Source organism: Moschus berezovskii, chromosome 24 (genome assembly GCF_049115385.1).
Source record: "Moschus berezovskii isolate FMDL1 chromosome 24, NW_MosBer_1.0, whole genome shotgun sequence".
Taxonomy (NCBI): Eukaryota; Metazoa; Chordata; class Mammalia; order Artiodactyla; family Moschidae; genus Moschus; species Moschus berezovskii.
The window spans coordinates 12,068,540-12,082,922 of NC_142483.1; the positions used below are offsets into that span (position 1 = coordinate 12,068,540).

General features: G+C 54.4%; 2 protein-coding genes across 3 annotated transcripts in view; one reads left to right on the plus strand and one right to left on the minus strand.

The window, feature by feature from the left end:
- Positions 1-7,761: 7,761 nt before the first annotated feature.
- TNNC1 (troponin C1, slow skeletal and cardiac type) lies at positions 7,762-11,053 on the minus strand. The gene is made up of 6 exons (XM_055413981.2): positions 10,922-11,053; positions 9,445-9,475; positions 8,793-8,939; positions 8,416-8,530; positions 8,055-8,191; positions 7,762-7,973 (listed from the first exon to the last, which is right to left on the minus strand). The coding sequence occupies exons 1-6, from the start codon at positions 10,943-10,945 to the stop codon at positions 7,942-7,944; spliced, it is 486 nt and encodes a 161-aa protein (XP_055269956.1). The 5' UTR covers positions 10,946-11,053; the 3' UTR covers positions 7,762-7,941.
- A 1,905-nt stretch (positions 11,054-12,958) lies between these two features.
- The window catches only part of NISCH (nischarin), a 57,520-nt gene continuing 56,095 nt past the window's right edge, over positions 12,959-14,383 (plus strand). Inside the window, exon 1 of one of the 2 annotated variants that reach the window (XM_055413982.2) lies at positions 12,959-13,166. In XM_055413982.2, coding sequence (XP_055269957.1) covers positions 13,071-13,166 — 96 coding nt within the window. In that variant the 5' untranslated portion in view covers positions 12,959-13,070. The remainder of the gene's footprint in view (positions 13,167-14,383) is intronic. The other variant, XM_088831806.1, reaches the window with a different exon arrangement.

The window sequence follows — 14,383 nt, forward strand, 5'->3', positions numbered from 1 at the left end:
TAGTTTGTTCAGTTGCCGCCAGGCCTGCTTCTGCTACTTATAAGGCAGCGGCTCCACCCCGTCCAAGGCGGGGAGGAAGAGGGAGGGGTCAAGTGCCCCGCCATCCACCTGCAGCCTCTCCCTCCACCTCGGCTGGCCCAGTTGGTGGCTCTGTGTCAGAATAGCTGGTTCTCCATTTGGGAGGCATTTTTCCTGGCCAGGCTATGGATGGTTTATATGAAAATGCCCATAAACCCAAGTCCCTCGGCTCTAGCAAAATGTCAAGGGGGAGAGATAGCCTGGAAGGGAGATCAGAGGTTGATGAGCTGGGTGGGTGGTCTAGCTGGGCTCTCTTTTACTCCTTGCCCCTCCACTGCCCATGACAGAGTCCCCCCATGGGCTGATTCTGTGCCCAGGTCCCTGACACCAAGAGTCCAGCCCCCTGAAGCCTTGGCCTGGCTCCCCAGCTCCCCTGGCAGGGCCCAAGTTGCCTAGGGGTACTCATTCCAGCCCAAGGGACTCTGTGCTTTGGAAGAGGACTTGAGGTCTGGCCACACTTTACAGATCTGAAATTGGCAACAGATGAATGGCCAGACTTCTCCACCCAGGCCTATTCCTGTCTGGCCTCCAGGCCCCGCATCCCATTTCACTGGGTCGGGGAACAGGATTCACTTTGTGCCAGAGAAGCCCCCTTTGCCCTGCCTCCCTCCTTGAGTTCTCCCAGAGCCCCAGGGCCCAGAGCATCACCAGGTGAGTGGTGGCTTCTTCCCAGACTGCCTGCCTGTAAGCCCTATAGCTATGGTTCTTCCAGAGTGAAGGTAGGGGGAGGGTGCTCATACCCCAATTCCCTCTGCTCTGAGCGCTGATCGAGGGGACAGGAGAGTCACAGAAGAGCGACAAGAGGGGAGATGAGGCTGAGAGGCTGAATAAGGACCCTCGCGGAGAACCCCCCACATCCCCTCAACAGTAGTTCCTGTCTCCACCCTCCACAGCTGCCACTCCACCCCATTCCAGACCCCTGCACTCAGAATCTGAAGCCTTGGGTGCTAAGATTTCAACCTTGAGCCAGAATCTTGGTACTCCCAGGATTCTAGAAACTTTTGTAAGTTAGGCCTCCTGGAGAGACTAGCCTGAACCCTCAAATGGCATCAGAGAATGAAAGAGGTGGTCCAGGCCACATAGCAGCCTGAGAACAGGACTTGTTCTGTCCTGCCCCTTTGCTCCTAAAGGTACTGGGATCCCACCTCCCTTTCTAGCTCATTTCTAAAAGGGAAATAGATCAATCTCTTTTTCTCTTTTTTTTTTTTTTAATTTTGGAAACAAATCAGTCTCTTGAGTCAGCATGAGAAGGACTCAGGGACCTGGAAACCTGTCTCCCTCTCCCCATCCCCTCTAGAAATATATGTGCCTCCTGACCTGGGATTGAGCAAGGGTCTACTCAGGGAGGCCATTCTTCCTCTGGATCCCCTGAAGAAACTTGGGCAAGGCCCTTCCCTCTCTGGGTCTCAGTCTTCTCCTTCCAGAGCCAGGGAGCAGTCACCATAGGGGTACCAGGCTCTATAAACTGGTGAGAGATGCTGGTGCAGCAGCTGCCATGATGGTGCATATCCTGGGTCTTCGGAAGGGTGGCGTCCCTCTGCATCCATCTCCCCGGGGAGATGTTTCAGCCTGTCAGGGCCAATGTCTAGCTGGAGATTGAGCTGGACAGCCCCTCAACCAGCATGTGGCTACCAGCTGTGGGCGGGAGGCCCAACGACTCAGCCTGCCAGCTCACCCTGGGGATCTAAGCTCAGCCAGGCCCCCAGCTGTGACTGCAGGGGAGGCCTGGGTTTACTTGGGCAGGATGTGGGGGCAGCCCATTCCACACTGCAGAAAAGCAGCCCGTGGCAGGGGCTGAACTTGTGTGGCCTCACCAGGTCCTCTTCCTCTCTGGGCCTGGTTCCCAGTCTAGGAAGGGGGGTTAAGGATCTTCTATAAAGATCTCTGCTTGCAGGGAATTTCCTGGTGATCCAGTGGTTAGGACTCCATACTTTCATTGCTGAGGACTTGAGTTCTATCCCTGGTCCAGGAACTAAGATCCCACAAGTTGTGTGGCGTGGCCAAACAAAACAAAACAAATTTTAGATCTTCACTTGCTGGCTGCAGGTAAGAAAAGGACCGCAAGTGTGCCCTTGATGTCTGGGATCAATGGGCCCAGCCACAGGCATCTTGTGCCATCTAATGGACAAAGTCAGAACTGCTGGAGGCCCCAAAGCTGCCAGCTGGGTCAGGCCCTGGATGGGCAGCAGGGCCACCCAGCAGAAACTACAGTCTCTTGACACAGCACACAGTAAGGCAACCTTAATATGAAGAGAGAGGCAGGGGCAGGGGGAGATGCTCCAGTGATTGCTTCTTGTTAAAATGTTTTAAAATTTACTTGTTTATTATTATTTTTCCAAAGTATAGTCAATCTACAATATCATATTAGTTTCAGGTATATGGCAAAGTGAGTTGCATATATATATATATATATATCCTTCTTCAGATTATTTTCCATTATAGATTAGTACACGATGTTGAATATAGTCCCCTATGTTATACAGTGAATCACTTTAATCTGCTTTATATACAGTAGTGTGTATCTGTTAATTCCATACTTATTTATTTCCCCCCCTCTTTTCTTCCATTGGTAACCATAATTTTGTTTTCTATGTCTGTGAGTCTTTCTATTTTGTAAGTAAGCTCCTTTGTATTATGTTTTAGATTCCACATATAAGTGATATCATTTATATTTGACTTTCTCTATCTGACTTACTTCCCTTAGTTTGGTCATCTCTAGGTCCATCCAGTGTTGCTGCAAATGGCAATATTTCACTCTTTTTATGGCTGAGTAATATTCCATTGTGTGTGTACGTACTTTTGTTGTTATTCAGTTGCTAAGTCACATCCAGTTCTTTAGCAACCCCATGGACTATAGCCCACCAGGCTCCTCTGTCCTTGGGAATTTCTAGGCAAGAATATTGGGAGTGGGTTGCCATTTCCTTCTCTAGGAGATCTTCCTGACCCAGGGATCAAATGTGCATCTCTTATGTCTCCTGCATTGGCAGGTGGATTCTTTACTACTGTGCCACCTGGGAAGCCATGAACATGGGGTGCATGTATCTTTTTGAATTAGGGTTTTCATCTTTTCTGGATATATGCCCAGGAGTGGGATTGCTGGGTCATATGGTAGCTCTATTTTTCATTTTTTAAGGAACTTCCATGATGTTTTCCAAGGTACCAATTTACATTTCCGCCAACAGTGTAGATGGGTTCCCTTTTCTCCACACCCTCTCCATCATTTATTCTTTGTAGACTTTAAAACCTTTTTTATTAGAGAATAGTTGATTTACAGTGTTGTGTTAATTTCAGCTGTACAACAAAATGAATGTTATATATATATCCACTCTTTTTTAGTTTCTTTTCACATATAGGTCATTATAGAGTGTTGAGAAGAGTTCCCTGTGCTGTACAGTAGGTCCTTATTAGTTCCTTATTTTATATATAGTAGTGTGTGTATGTCAATCTCAGTCTCCCAATTTACCCTCCCTCCACCCCATGCTTTCCCCTGGTAATTATAAGCTTTTTTTTCTACATCTATGACTCTATTCCTGCTTTGCAAATAAGCTTGTTCATACCACTTTAATTTTTTAAATATTTATTTTCATTTATCTGTTTGGCTGTGCCAGGTCTTAGCTGCGGCGTTTGGGATCTTCCATCTTCATTGTGGTGTGTGGGGCCTTTAGCTGCAGCATGTGAACTTTTAGTTGCAGAATGTGGGATCATGTTCCCTGACCAGGGGTCACACCCAGGCCCCCTGCATTGGGAGAGCAGAGTCGTAACCACTGGACCACCGGGAAAGTCCCTGTCCCGTTTTTCAGATTCCACCTGTAAGCGGTGTCGTGTGATACTTGTCTCCATCTGACTTCACTCAGTGTGACGATCCCTGTGTCCGTCCACGTTGCTGCAAATGGCATTGTTTCATTCTTTTTGTGGCTGAGTAACATTCCATTGTTGGAGAAGGCAATGGCACCCCGCTCCAGTACTCTTGCCTGGAGAGTCCCACGGATGGAGGAGCCTGGTGGGCTGCAGTCCGTGGGGTCGCAAAGAGTTGGACATGACTGAGCGACTTCACTTTCCCTTTTTCCTTTCATGCACTGGAGAAGGAAATGGCAACCCACTCCAGTGTTCTTGCCTGGAGAATCCCAGGGACGGGGGAGCCTGGTGGGCTTCCGTCTGTGGGGTCGCACAGAGTCGGACACGACTGAAGTGACTTAGCAGCAGCAGCAGCAGCAACATTCCACTGTACATATGCACCACTACTTGTAGACATTTTGATGATGGCCATTCTGACTGGTGTAAGGTGGTACCTCATTGTAGTTCTGACTTGCATTTCTCTAATAATTAGTGATATTTTGCATCTTTTATGCAACAGATAGCCTGTTGGCTATCGGCTATCTGTATGTCTCTTTTGGAGAAGTATCTATTTAGGTATTCTGCTCATTTTTTGATTGGGTTGTTTTTTCATATTGAGTTGTATGAACTGTTCATATACTTCAGAAATTAAGCCTTTGTCTGTCAGTCATGTTGTTTGCAAATTTTTTCTCCCATTCCATAGGTTGTCATTTTGTTTTGTTTATGGTTTCATTTACTGTGCAAAAGCTTAAAAGTTTGATTAGGTCCCATTTGTTTATTTTTGCTTTTATTTTCTTTTGCCTTGGGAGACTGGTCTGAGAAAATATTGTTACTATTAATGTCAGAGAAGAGGCTTTCCAGGTGGCTTAGTGGTAAAGAATCTGCCTGCAGTGCAGAAGCTGCAAGTTCAATCCCTGGGTTGGTAAGACCCCTAGAGGACAGCATGGCAGTCCACTCCAGTATTCTTGCCTGGAGAATTTTTTGGACAGAGGAGCCTGGTAGGCTAGAGTCCACAGGGTCACAAAGAGTTGGACATGACTGAAGCGACTTAGCACTGCACAGCATGTCAGAGAATGTGTTCCCTATGTTCTAGGAGTTTCACTGTGTCACGTCTTATTTTTAAATAAGAGGCCATTTTGAGCTTATTGTGGTGTATGCTGTAAAGAAGTGTTCTAACTTTGCTGATTTATATGCATCCAGTGCTTGCTTCTGATGGAGGAAGTCAAAGGAGGCTTCATGGAAGAAGCATTATCTAGGCAAAGGATGACATAGCCCAAAAGAAATGGAGAGGACTGAACAAAGCAAAATGGTCAGAACTGGGGGATGCAGGTAGGGGAGTGCAATGGCATGCACTGATGGCAGCTTGTCAGCCTGCACCCACCATATAGATGTGTGAGGTGTACTGTGAGGCGCCATGTGCCCCCAGGTGGGCTTATAAAGCATTGCAGCCCAGCTTCTCCCAGCTAGAATTCCGCAATAGACATACCTGGAAAGATCGGATGCTCTCAGAGCTTCCTCCACCAAAACCTCATTCTGGAACACAGATATTGGGAAAATCTCACAGAACTTCTTACCCGTGGACCCCTTCTCTTTTTTGTTGGCCATGGCCCATGGCATGTGGGATCTAGTTCCCTGACCAAGGATTGAACTCTTGTCCCCTGCATTAGAAACATGGCATCTTAACCCCTGTACCACCAGGGAGGTCCTGTGGATCCCTTCTTTAAGGCACCATCCAGCAGCTCCCTTGTACCCTCTTAGTAGCTGGCCCAGTCATCCTCCTAGTTTGTTCACAGAGGGCTCAACTCTTGGAATTTTCCTCCCCTCCTTCGTTCATACCATCAGCATCCCATCTCCCCTGGGAGTCCCCAGCCTAAGGTCCCCGTCCTCCTCCCCACCTCAGCTACCCATCTTCCAAATCATCATCAATGCGGATGTGACCTTCAGTGTCTCCATTCGGAACACTTCCTCCTCTGATTCCACCTCCTGCTCAGCATCCCCGCTGCCACGATTCTTTCCTCCCTGCCTCAAGCTTCCTCTTCCTTCTTGGTCCGCTTGGATCCAGTCCCAGAGCTATAAACAGGCCCTTGACACTCTCCTAGAGACCCTGACCCTCTGAAGCTCTGCCCCTGCATCTTGCTTCACTCCTTTCCCAGCTTCACTAGGTTGCTCCCATGAGCACATTGGTCATTCCCTAACCCACCTCCTTAAGTGAGCTTCCCTGGACTTGACCTCTCCCTTCAGCTCCAGCTCATCTCTCTGTCCCCTGAGTCTTTGCAAAATATGACCAGCATTGTCCACACTTGCCATCTCCCCTTTACCTTGCCTCATTCCTTTTGCCCTTTGTAGTTGAGCTCCCTTCCCACAACTTCAGTAAAACCCTGTGTCCAGGTGGCCAAGACCTCGGGGCCTCCAAGTTCTCCAGCTCCAGAGCCATCAGCTGTCTTCATTGCCTCCTCCCTTCCCTCCTGGGTCCTTGGGCCCTTCGCTCACCCAGGGTCTCTCCCACTCCACCAGCCGCATCTCCTCTCCAATCCCCGTTTTGCACTCTACTGCTTTCCTCACTGTACTCATCTCTTCTTTGTCTTCCTGAGTTTACTACAAATTCCACAAAATGAGGGACTGGGCCTCCCTCTGAAAGGTCCCAGTGTTCATCCAGTGCTAGACACATAGTAGGGGTATGACTAGACCCTGGAATGGTGCACAGGCTGGTGGTGCCACCCACTGTCATCCTGCCTTCTATCCTGAATGTCATTCCTGGCTGTACATGTAGGTCCTTCAGTGTTCCAGCTCCCAAGGGCAGGACAGAGGGGACCCGTCTCCTCTCTCTGATCTCTCCAGGGACCAGGCAGCTCCCACCAGCTTTGGCCTCCACTGAGGCATCTTCAGAATTTCAAGACCATCTCTGGAATGCCGGGCCTGTCTGGAGAATGCCAAGGCTGGGGCACAGGTGGGGAGGCTGTGGAGTGGCTGGGTGGAGCACGACAGCTGCTGACATTCTGGCTGGAGCCTAGGCACTGTGGCAGCTGTCCCTCTGGTAAGCACCACTGCTGACACTTTGCTTCCCTGTGGTCTCCCATCTCCCGGAGGCCAGTCTCACTGTTCTGTCCGTAACTCTGGCCTGGGTACCCCCAGGCAGCCGAGAGTCACCAGGCCCCATGCCTCCACTCCCTGATAGGGAGTGAAAATGGGTGCTGGAGTCATGAGGTTCACAGGACCTGGGAGTCCTGCCCATCAGGACCTGTTCATCAGAGTCCTTGGCTCTGCTCTCCCCAGACTTACAGGATGACCCTGATGGGCCCCTCCCTGAGCCTCCCCGGGCGCCAGGGTCCTTACCTGTCATATGAGTGAGGGGAGGTAGAGTAGACGATGTGCCACTGGGTCCGGGGAGTCAACGTTGCCAGCAGGAAATCTAAGTGAATGGGCAGGTGGACTGGAGCCATAGGCCCGAGGATGCCCCCCATGCCCTGCTGCCCCCAACCAGACGTGAGAAGGAGCCATGGCTGCTTTGCCAAGTGGCATCCAGGGCTCAGCCTGGTGCTGAGTGACTGTCCCTCCGAATATAGGACCCTTCTGCTGCCAACTGACTGACTAAAGCCATGGCCCCCAGGGGCCTGTGAAACTCAGATTCCTGGGCCACCACAGACTCCAGATGTGGAATTGCTAGAGATGGAGCCTGGGCACCAGCAGTTCTAGAAAGGAACCAGGTGGGTATGTAGCATGGTGGCCTCTAAGCTGCAGAAGGCGGGGTGCAAGGGTGCTGAAAGCGTGGGTTATGGGACAGGGAAGGTAGCGGTCAGGGCAGAAGAGGCCACTGGTGAAGATAGGGGAACAAAAGCTGGACACCAGGCCTCTAGGAGCACGATTTTATTGGCATTTCCTAGGACAGTGCTGAGGGAGGTAGTCATGGAGGGCCCTTCATCAGGGACACACCCAAGTTCACATCCTGGGGACCCTGGCCCTCTTCCCACAGTCCCGGGGCCCAGCTGGAGTTGGAAGGTGGCACAGACAGCTCTGGGTGAAGGTTGGTGTCTACTCCACCCCCTTCATGAACTCCAGGAACTCTGCGGAGAGACCGACAGGCATAGGTTAGACATGGGGCCTGGGCAGGGCATGGGCAGGGGGATTCAGATGGACCCACTCACCATCGTAGTCAATGCGGCCATCGTTGTTTTTGTCACCGTCCTTCATGAGTTCCTCAATGTCGTCCTCCGTGATGGTCTCACCTGTAGCCTGAAGCATTATCTTCAGCTCCTCCAGGTCGATGTAGCCGTCAGCATTTCTGCCAGTTGGGTGAGAGGGGCCTCAGAGCCCATTTTAGGGGCAGGGGGAGGGGGCGAAACAGCCCTGCTCATGACCCTGGGAAGCAGGGAAGGGCCACCTGGAGATGGGGCATCCTATTCCTTCATTGCGCAGAATGGGAGATGGAGGCCCAAGGTCACAAAACCGTCCCCCTCTGCCCAGCTCTGCCAGGTCAGGGTCGGAGGAACAGGCTCACACACTCACTTGTCAAACATGCGGAAGAGGTCTGAAAGCTCCTCCTCAGACTTTCCTTTGCTGTCATCCTTCATGCACCGAACCATCATAACCAAGAACTCATCAAAGTCCACTGTGCCGCTGCCTGGGGGAGAGGGCGACACAGCCATTAAAGGGCAGTGGTCAGAATGGCTGGCACTGCCCTAGACACTGACCCCGGTGGTGTTCCCACTGAATCCTCCAGTGACTCTGTGAGGCGAGTGTGATTATTGTGCCCATTGCATAGATGATATGGTTGAGGATCAGAGAGGCCAAACAGCTCCTTTAAGGGCACAGAGTAAGAAACAGCAGGGCCAGGGTTCAAGTCCCCCAGAGTTGGGGGCCTGGGGAGGGGCAAAGGGGCTCACCGTCCTCATCCACCTCGTCAATCATCTCCTGCAGCTCCTCAGGGGTGGGGTTCTGCCCCAGCATCCTCATCACCTTGCCCAGCTCCTTGGTGCTGATGCAGCCATCCTCAGCGCCCAGCACGAAGATGTCAAAGGCTGCCTTGAACTCTGTGTCCAGTAGGAGAGGAGAGGAAGCAGAGCAGCATGACTCAGACAAGAACCCTGAAGGCCAGACGCCTAGGGCCACCTGCTAACCTGCCCGCTCCCCTCTGAGACCTCTGAGGTGACGGGGAGAGGGACCCCAGCCTCGGGCCTGCAGCCTGGGGTTCTCACATTCCCCCAGCTGGGCCCCGCTGTTTCCCCACATGCATGTTGGGGCTGCTGCTGCTGCTGCTAAGTCACTTCAGTCGTGTCCGACTCTGTGTGACCCCACAGACAGAAGCCCATCAGGCTCCCCCGTCCCTGGGATTCTCCAGGCAAGAACACTGGAGTGGGTTGCCATTTCCTTCTCCAATGTGTGAAAGTGAAAAGTGAAAGTAAAGTCGCTCAGTCGTGTCCGACCCCTAGCGACCCCACGGACTGCAGCCTACCAGGCTCCTCCATCCATGGGATTTTCTAGGCAAGAGTACTGGAGTGGCTTGCCATTGCCTTCTCCGCATGTTGGGGCACTCACCATTTTTCTGCTCTTCTGTCAGCTGCTCTACCTAGAGAAGAAAAGAAGTCTCAGACTCAGATCTTAGCTGCTGTCGAGGAAACCAGCCCATTCCACAGGTGGGAAGACAGAAGCCGGGAAGAGGTAGGCCATTCCCAGAGCAGAGGCCTCTGTTCTCCCACCCTGCCCCTGAAACCCTGAGGTGACCCGGCTCGCCTCACTGAGGCTGGGCTCAGGGCCAGGGTGACAGGTGGGCACCCTCTCCAGGACCAAGGTGACCCTGGGTAACAACAGTCAGTTGACCACTCAGTGCCCTTTCAGCCCCCCTGCTGAAACCCAAGCTGGGTGGCCTGAGGGACAGCTGTCCCTCAGGTTGGGACAATAAAACCACCACGGGGGTGGGCAGAGCCACCCGCTGTAACCTGACCAGGGTGGCCACTGGGCTATTTTTAATGGGGGACAAAGTTAAACCTGGTGATTGTTCTGGGGACTCTGGCATGCAGGGGGTGGGGCAACGTTATCTGGCCCCTTGGCCTCCTGGTGTCTCAAGAGCCAAAATTAGTCCCTGGCCCGCCAGGCCTTGTATGGGCACGGGGTGGAAGGCTGCCCCCTCCCCCATCTCCACAGACTCCTGCAGGAAAGACAGGGGCACCCCCAGAGCCAGCTGTAGCCTTCCCTGCCCAGGAGCGGGGCCGTACTTCCTGGAGCTGAGGTAGGGGTTCCCTTGCAGACAGCTGTCTGTGTCAGATGTGCTTGTCTCTGTGGTGGACGGAGGTCAGCAACACCCCCACTCCCAGGATGGAATAGCATCTGAAGCCCCTCAGTGGCCCCTGCAGGGACTTGGGGTGACCAAGAAAAGGTGACCACCCTCGAGCCCTTCCCCCTGGCTGAGCCACTGAGCCCTGAGCCTGCCAGGCTGAACAGGGGCTGGGGCCCCAGGTCTTTATTCTCTCCTAGTCCCTCTGTGCCTGCCTCAAGCTTCAAAGGCCTCTGCAGCCCCCTCCTCACAACCCCTGTCCCACCCTCCAGAGCATCTTCAGCCAGTCAAAGGGCTGGTGGGGGACTGGACGTGTGAAAAGCAGAATGTGCGGGGCAGAAATGGGGAGAGGGCCACAGCGACAGAGCTTCAGAAGGAGAGCTTGGGAGGGACAGAGAGACAGAGACTAGGGAAGAGACCTGGACACAAACGCAGCAAGGTGTGGCCCAGAGACAGTGACACAGACGCTTGGAGACAGGGCTGGACATGATGCCATAGCTTTGATGTCCTCCTTCACCAACCCTGACAGCTGCCCCCAGATTCTAAACTCTTCACCCCTTCTACACCCTGGAATGCCAGACCAACCGGCCCCTTGAAGGTCTAGGCTGAAAGTACATGGACCCTATCCTGGGTCCCCACCACCTCCTTGGGGTGACCTTGCCCCTGAGCCCCCAGTGGGTATGCCCACCCCAGTCCCCAAAGGGTATCCCCACCCCAGCCCTGCCCAGGCCTATCCCTTACCGCAGCCTTGTAGATGTCATCCATACTGGCGGCTCACAGGGCAGGCTGCTGGGGTTGCCAGCAGCCCTGGGCTTAAATAGCCCAGCCCCGCTGCATTCCCGACCCAGCCCACCCCTGCCTGCAGTATCCTCTACTCCCTCCCCCTGGCCCTGGTGATCTCACACTGGCCTGAGTCCCTGTGTCCTCTGCCCAGGGCAAGGAGCAGATGAAGGGCTACAAGGACCAGGGCTCTTTCCCTCTGTTCCCCATTCCCCCAGGAGACTCTCTGGAAAGGTTTTTGGAATGAATGAAAACATGAGTCCAGGACAGGCAGGAGCTGCAATGTAGTGGGCTCCAGGCCAGCAACACAACTCTTATCCAACCAAGGAGGTTGGTGAGGGTCCTGAAGGGGTGGTGACTTGCTCAGGTCTGGCTGACTTGGCAGCTCCTGACTTAAGTTAAACCCCTCTGGGCTTCAGATGGTAAAGCATCTGCCTGCAATGCGGGAGACCCGGGTTCGATCCCTGGGTCGGGAAGATTCCCTGGAGAAGGAAATGGCAACCCACTCCAGTATTCTAGCCTGAAAACTCCCATGGATGGAGGAGCCTGGTAGGCTACAGTCCATGGGGTCGCAAAGAGTCAGACGCGACTGAGTGACTTCACTTTCCTGCAACAGTATGCAAGAAGAAGCTGGGAGTGTAGGACCCTGCCAAGAGAAGCCTCGAATGCCAAGCTCAGATTATGGTGCTGTGGGACTGGTGGAGAAGGAAGGCCTGGCCTACCTCAAAAGAGTGTGGATTGGAGCCCTTCTGCCAAGGGTGCCCGAGGAGCCGTTCCCCAGACTTGTCATCTTCTGAGGGAGAAAAGTACTAGGTCGAGGCTGAACTGCACTCTGCCAGTCAACAAATACACCGAGAGATGCCGCATCTGTGTAAGACTCTCCCTCTCCTGGTGCGTTACCACCTCTCTTCTGGACCTGGGTTAGGGCTCCTTCTCTGTGCCCATGCTTCCCCTTTCCAGCACTGCAGTTCCTGAGTCCAGGGCCAATCTGTCACCCCCTCATTTTGAGGGTCGGACACGACTGAGCGACTTCACTTTCACTTTTCACTTTCACACATTGGAGAAGCAAATGGCAACCCACTCCAGTGTTCTTGCCTGGAGAATCCCAGGGATGGGGGAGCCTGGTGGGCTTCCGTCTATGGGGTCACACAGAGTCGGACACGACTGAAGTGACTTAGCAGCAGCAGCAGCAGCAGGATACCATCTGGGGGTGTTGCGCCAGATGGCCAGCACATATCCTTTCCACCTAACCCCTCCATGTCCTTCATGCAGCTGGTTTTGAGTGGCTCAGTCGTGCCTGACTCTTTGTGACCTCATGGACTGTAGCCTGCCAGGCTCCTCTGTCCATGGGATTTTTTCCAGGCAAGAATACTGGAGTGGGTTGCCATTTCCTCCTCGAGGGGATCTTCCCGACCCAGGGATGGAACCCGCGTCTCCTGTTTGGCAGGCGGATTCTTTACCGCTGATCCATCTGGGAAGTCACAGAGCCTACACCAGTTCCCTGCCTTGCCTGCCAGCCACTGCATGGATTAACCCACTCAATTCTCTAGAAAGTCCATTTGACAGAGATCTCTGAGTCTTGCAGAGGTTAAGAACTAGCCCAGAGTTATTCTGTCCTGTTCGGACTCCAGGTACAAATCAGATCCTCCTTCAACCCACTCGGGTCCTCCAGGGAATGAGACCAAGAGCTAGGTGAGATGCAATTACTGTCGCTTTTGCGTAGAGGGAAAATAACGCCAGGTGTGGCAGTGACTTGCCACGGAAGGTGCAGGGCCATCCCTTCCGAGTGCCAGAGTCCAGAGCAATTCTCGCCCGAGCCTCAGTTTCTCTCGAGCTGCAAGTCGCGCGGCGGGCGCGGCCCCTCGGGTACCGATTACGCAATCGAACCGTCCCAGGCGGCCTGCGCACGCGCGCCGCGGGCCCCAGCTGTCAATTACGTGCGCGGGGCGGAGTGGGGCGGGGGCGCGAGAAGGCGGCGGGGCCAACATGGCTGCCCGGCTCGCGCCGGGGGCGGGGGGCGGCGGGGGCCGGGGGGCGGTGGGACGCTGACCCCGCCCCCTACTGCTGCCAGTCTGCGCCGGACGGCGGCGGCGGCGACGGAGCCCGGAACATGGCGGCGGTGGCGCGCAGCTTCGGGCCTGAGCGGGAGGCCGAGCCTGCCAAGGAGGCGCGCGTCGTGGGCTCTGAGCTCGTGGACACGTATACGGTGTGCTGGGGGCCCGGGCTCCCGCACTGGAGGTGGTGACTGGAACCCGGAGCCTTGAGTCGGGGGCGGGGGCTTGGGTTGGCTTCTTGGCCCCGCAGCTGGAGAGGAGGATGTCGGGGCGTTGCGCCTTTGAGGAGGGGGCCTGGGATGGCAGAATCTGGGGGACGGGCGCTTGGGCTCCGCAGGTCTGAAAAAAGGGTCTTGGGGTGGGGCGCAGAGAGGGGGCTTAGGAAGGGTATGCGTTTAGAAAAGGAGGCTAGGGATGGGAAGGATCAAGGGATGAAGGAGGCCTGCGGAGGAGAGGGGTCAGGTTGAGGCGGAGGCTCCTCTGGAGAGGCGCCGGCCTGGGAGGACGTCACAGGGGGTCCCGGAGAAGGGGAATTAGGAAAGGGGGTCTTCGGAAGGTATCAGCGGAAAGGGTCAGGGCGCTGCACGCCGTGAAGAAAAAGAGGGGGCGCGGCTTTGGTCTGGGGGCCCTTGGGGTTGCAGTTGACCTTTGCTCAAAAGTGAAGGGGGCATCTGGGGCCTTGGGGCTCAGGCACAGACAAGAATGGAGGCAGGTGGAGCCCAGACCCCGGGAATTGAGGGGGTGGCTCAGGACAGAGTCCAAGAGCCCGGAACCTTAGGGGTCTTCATGGCTTTGGACTGTAGGGGTGAGCCTGAGCAGCACACTGCCCACGCACACTTCAAGGCTGTGGAGGAGAGGCAGGATAAAAAGGGGAAAAGTTGCAGACTGTGATGAAGTAGGAGGCCCTCCTGGGTCTGGGTGGGCTTGGGGGCCTATGGGCCTGGTAGGGTGCCTAGCAGGGACTGGCCCCAAGGTGGGGGTGGCCTGAGCACCTTTCAGCCTCCTGTCCTTTGTTCTGGGACCATGGTGAGCTGGGGAAGGGGGCTTGGCTCTGCCTTCACCCCACCTCCTTGGCCCTCATCCTAACCCTCCTCCTGGGGGTCATTTTTCTGGCTCTTCCTCCTTTCCTGGGCAGGAGGCGGGGGAAGAAATGGTCAGGCCGTGGAGGGGCTCCTATGGATCCTGGAGCAACAGGCCTGCTCCTCAGTGGCGGCTTCAGTTGGGTTGATTATTTTCTCCTCCCCTTCCCTGTGTGCTGCAGAGAGGGGCAGGATGCACGGACCATGGGGCCTCATCCAGGCGAGGGCTTAGCTCTGATCAGCCATCATGCATGCGCTGCATCCACCTGGAGGGTTAGCTCCAAAAAGCT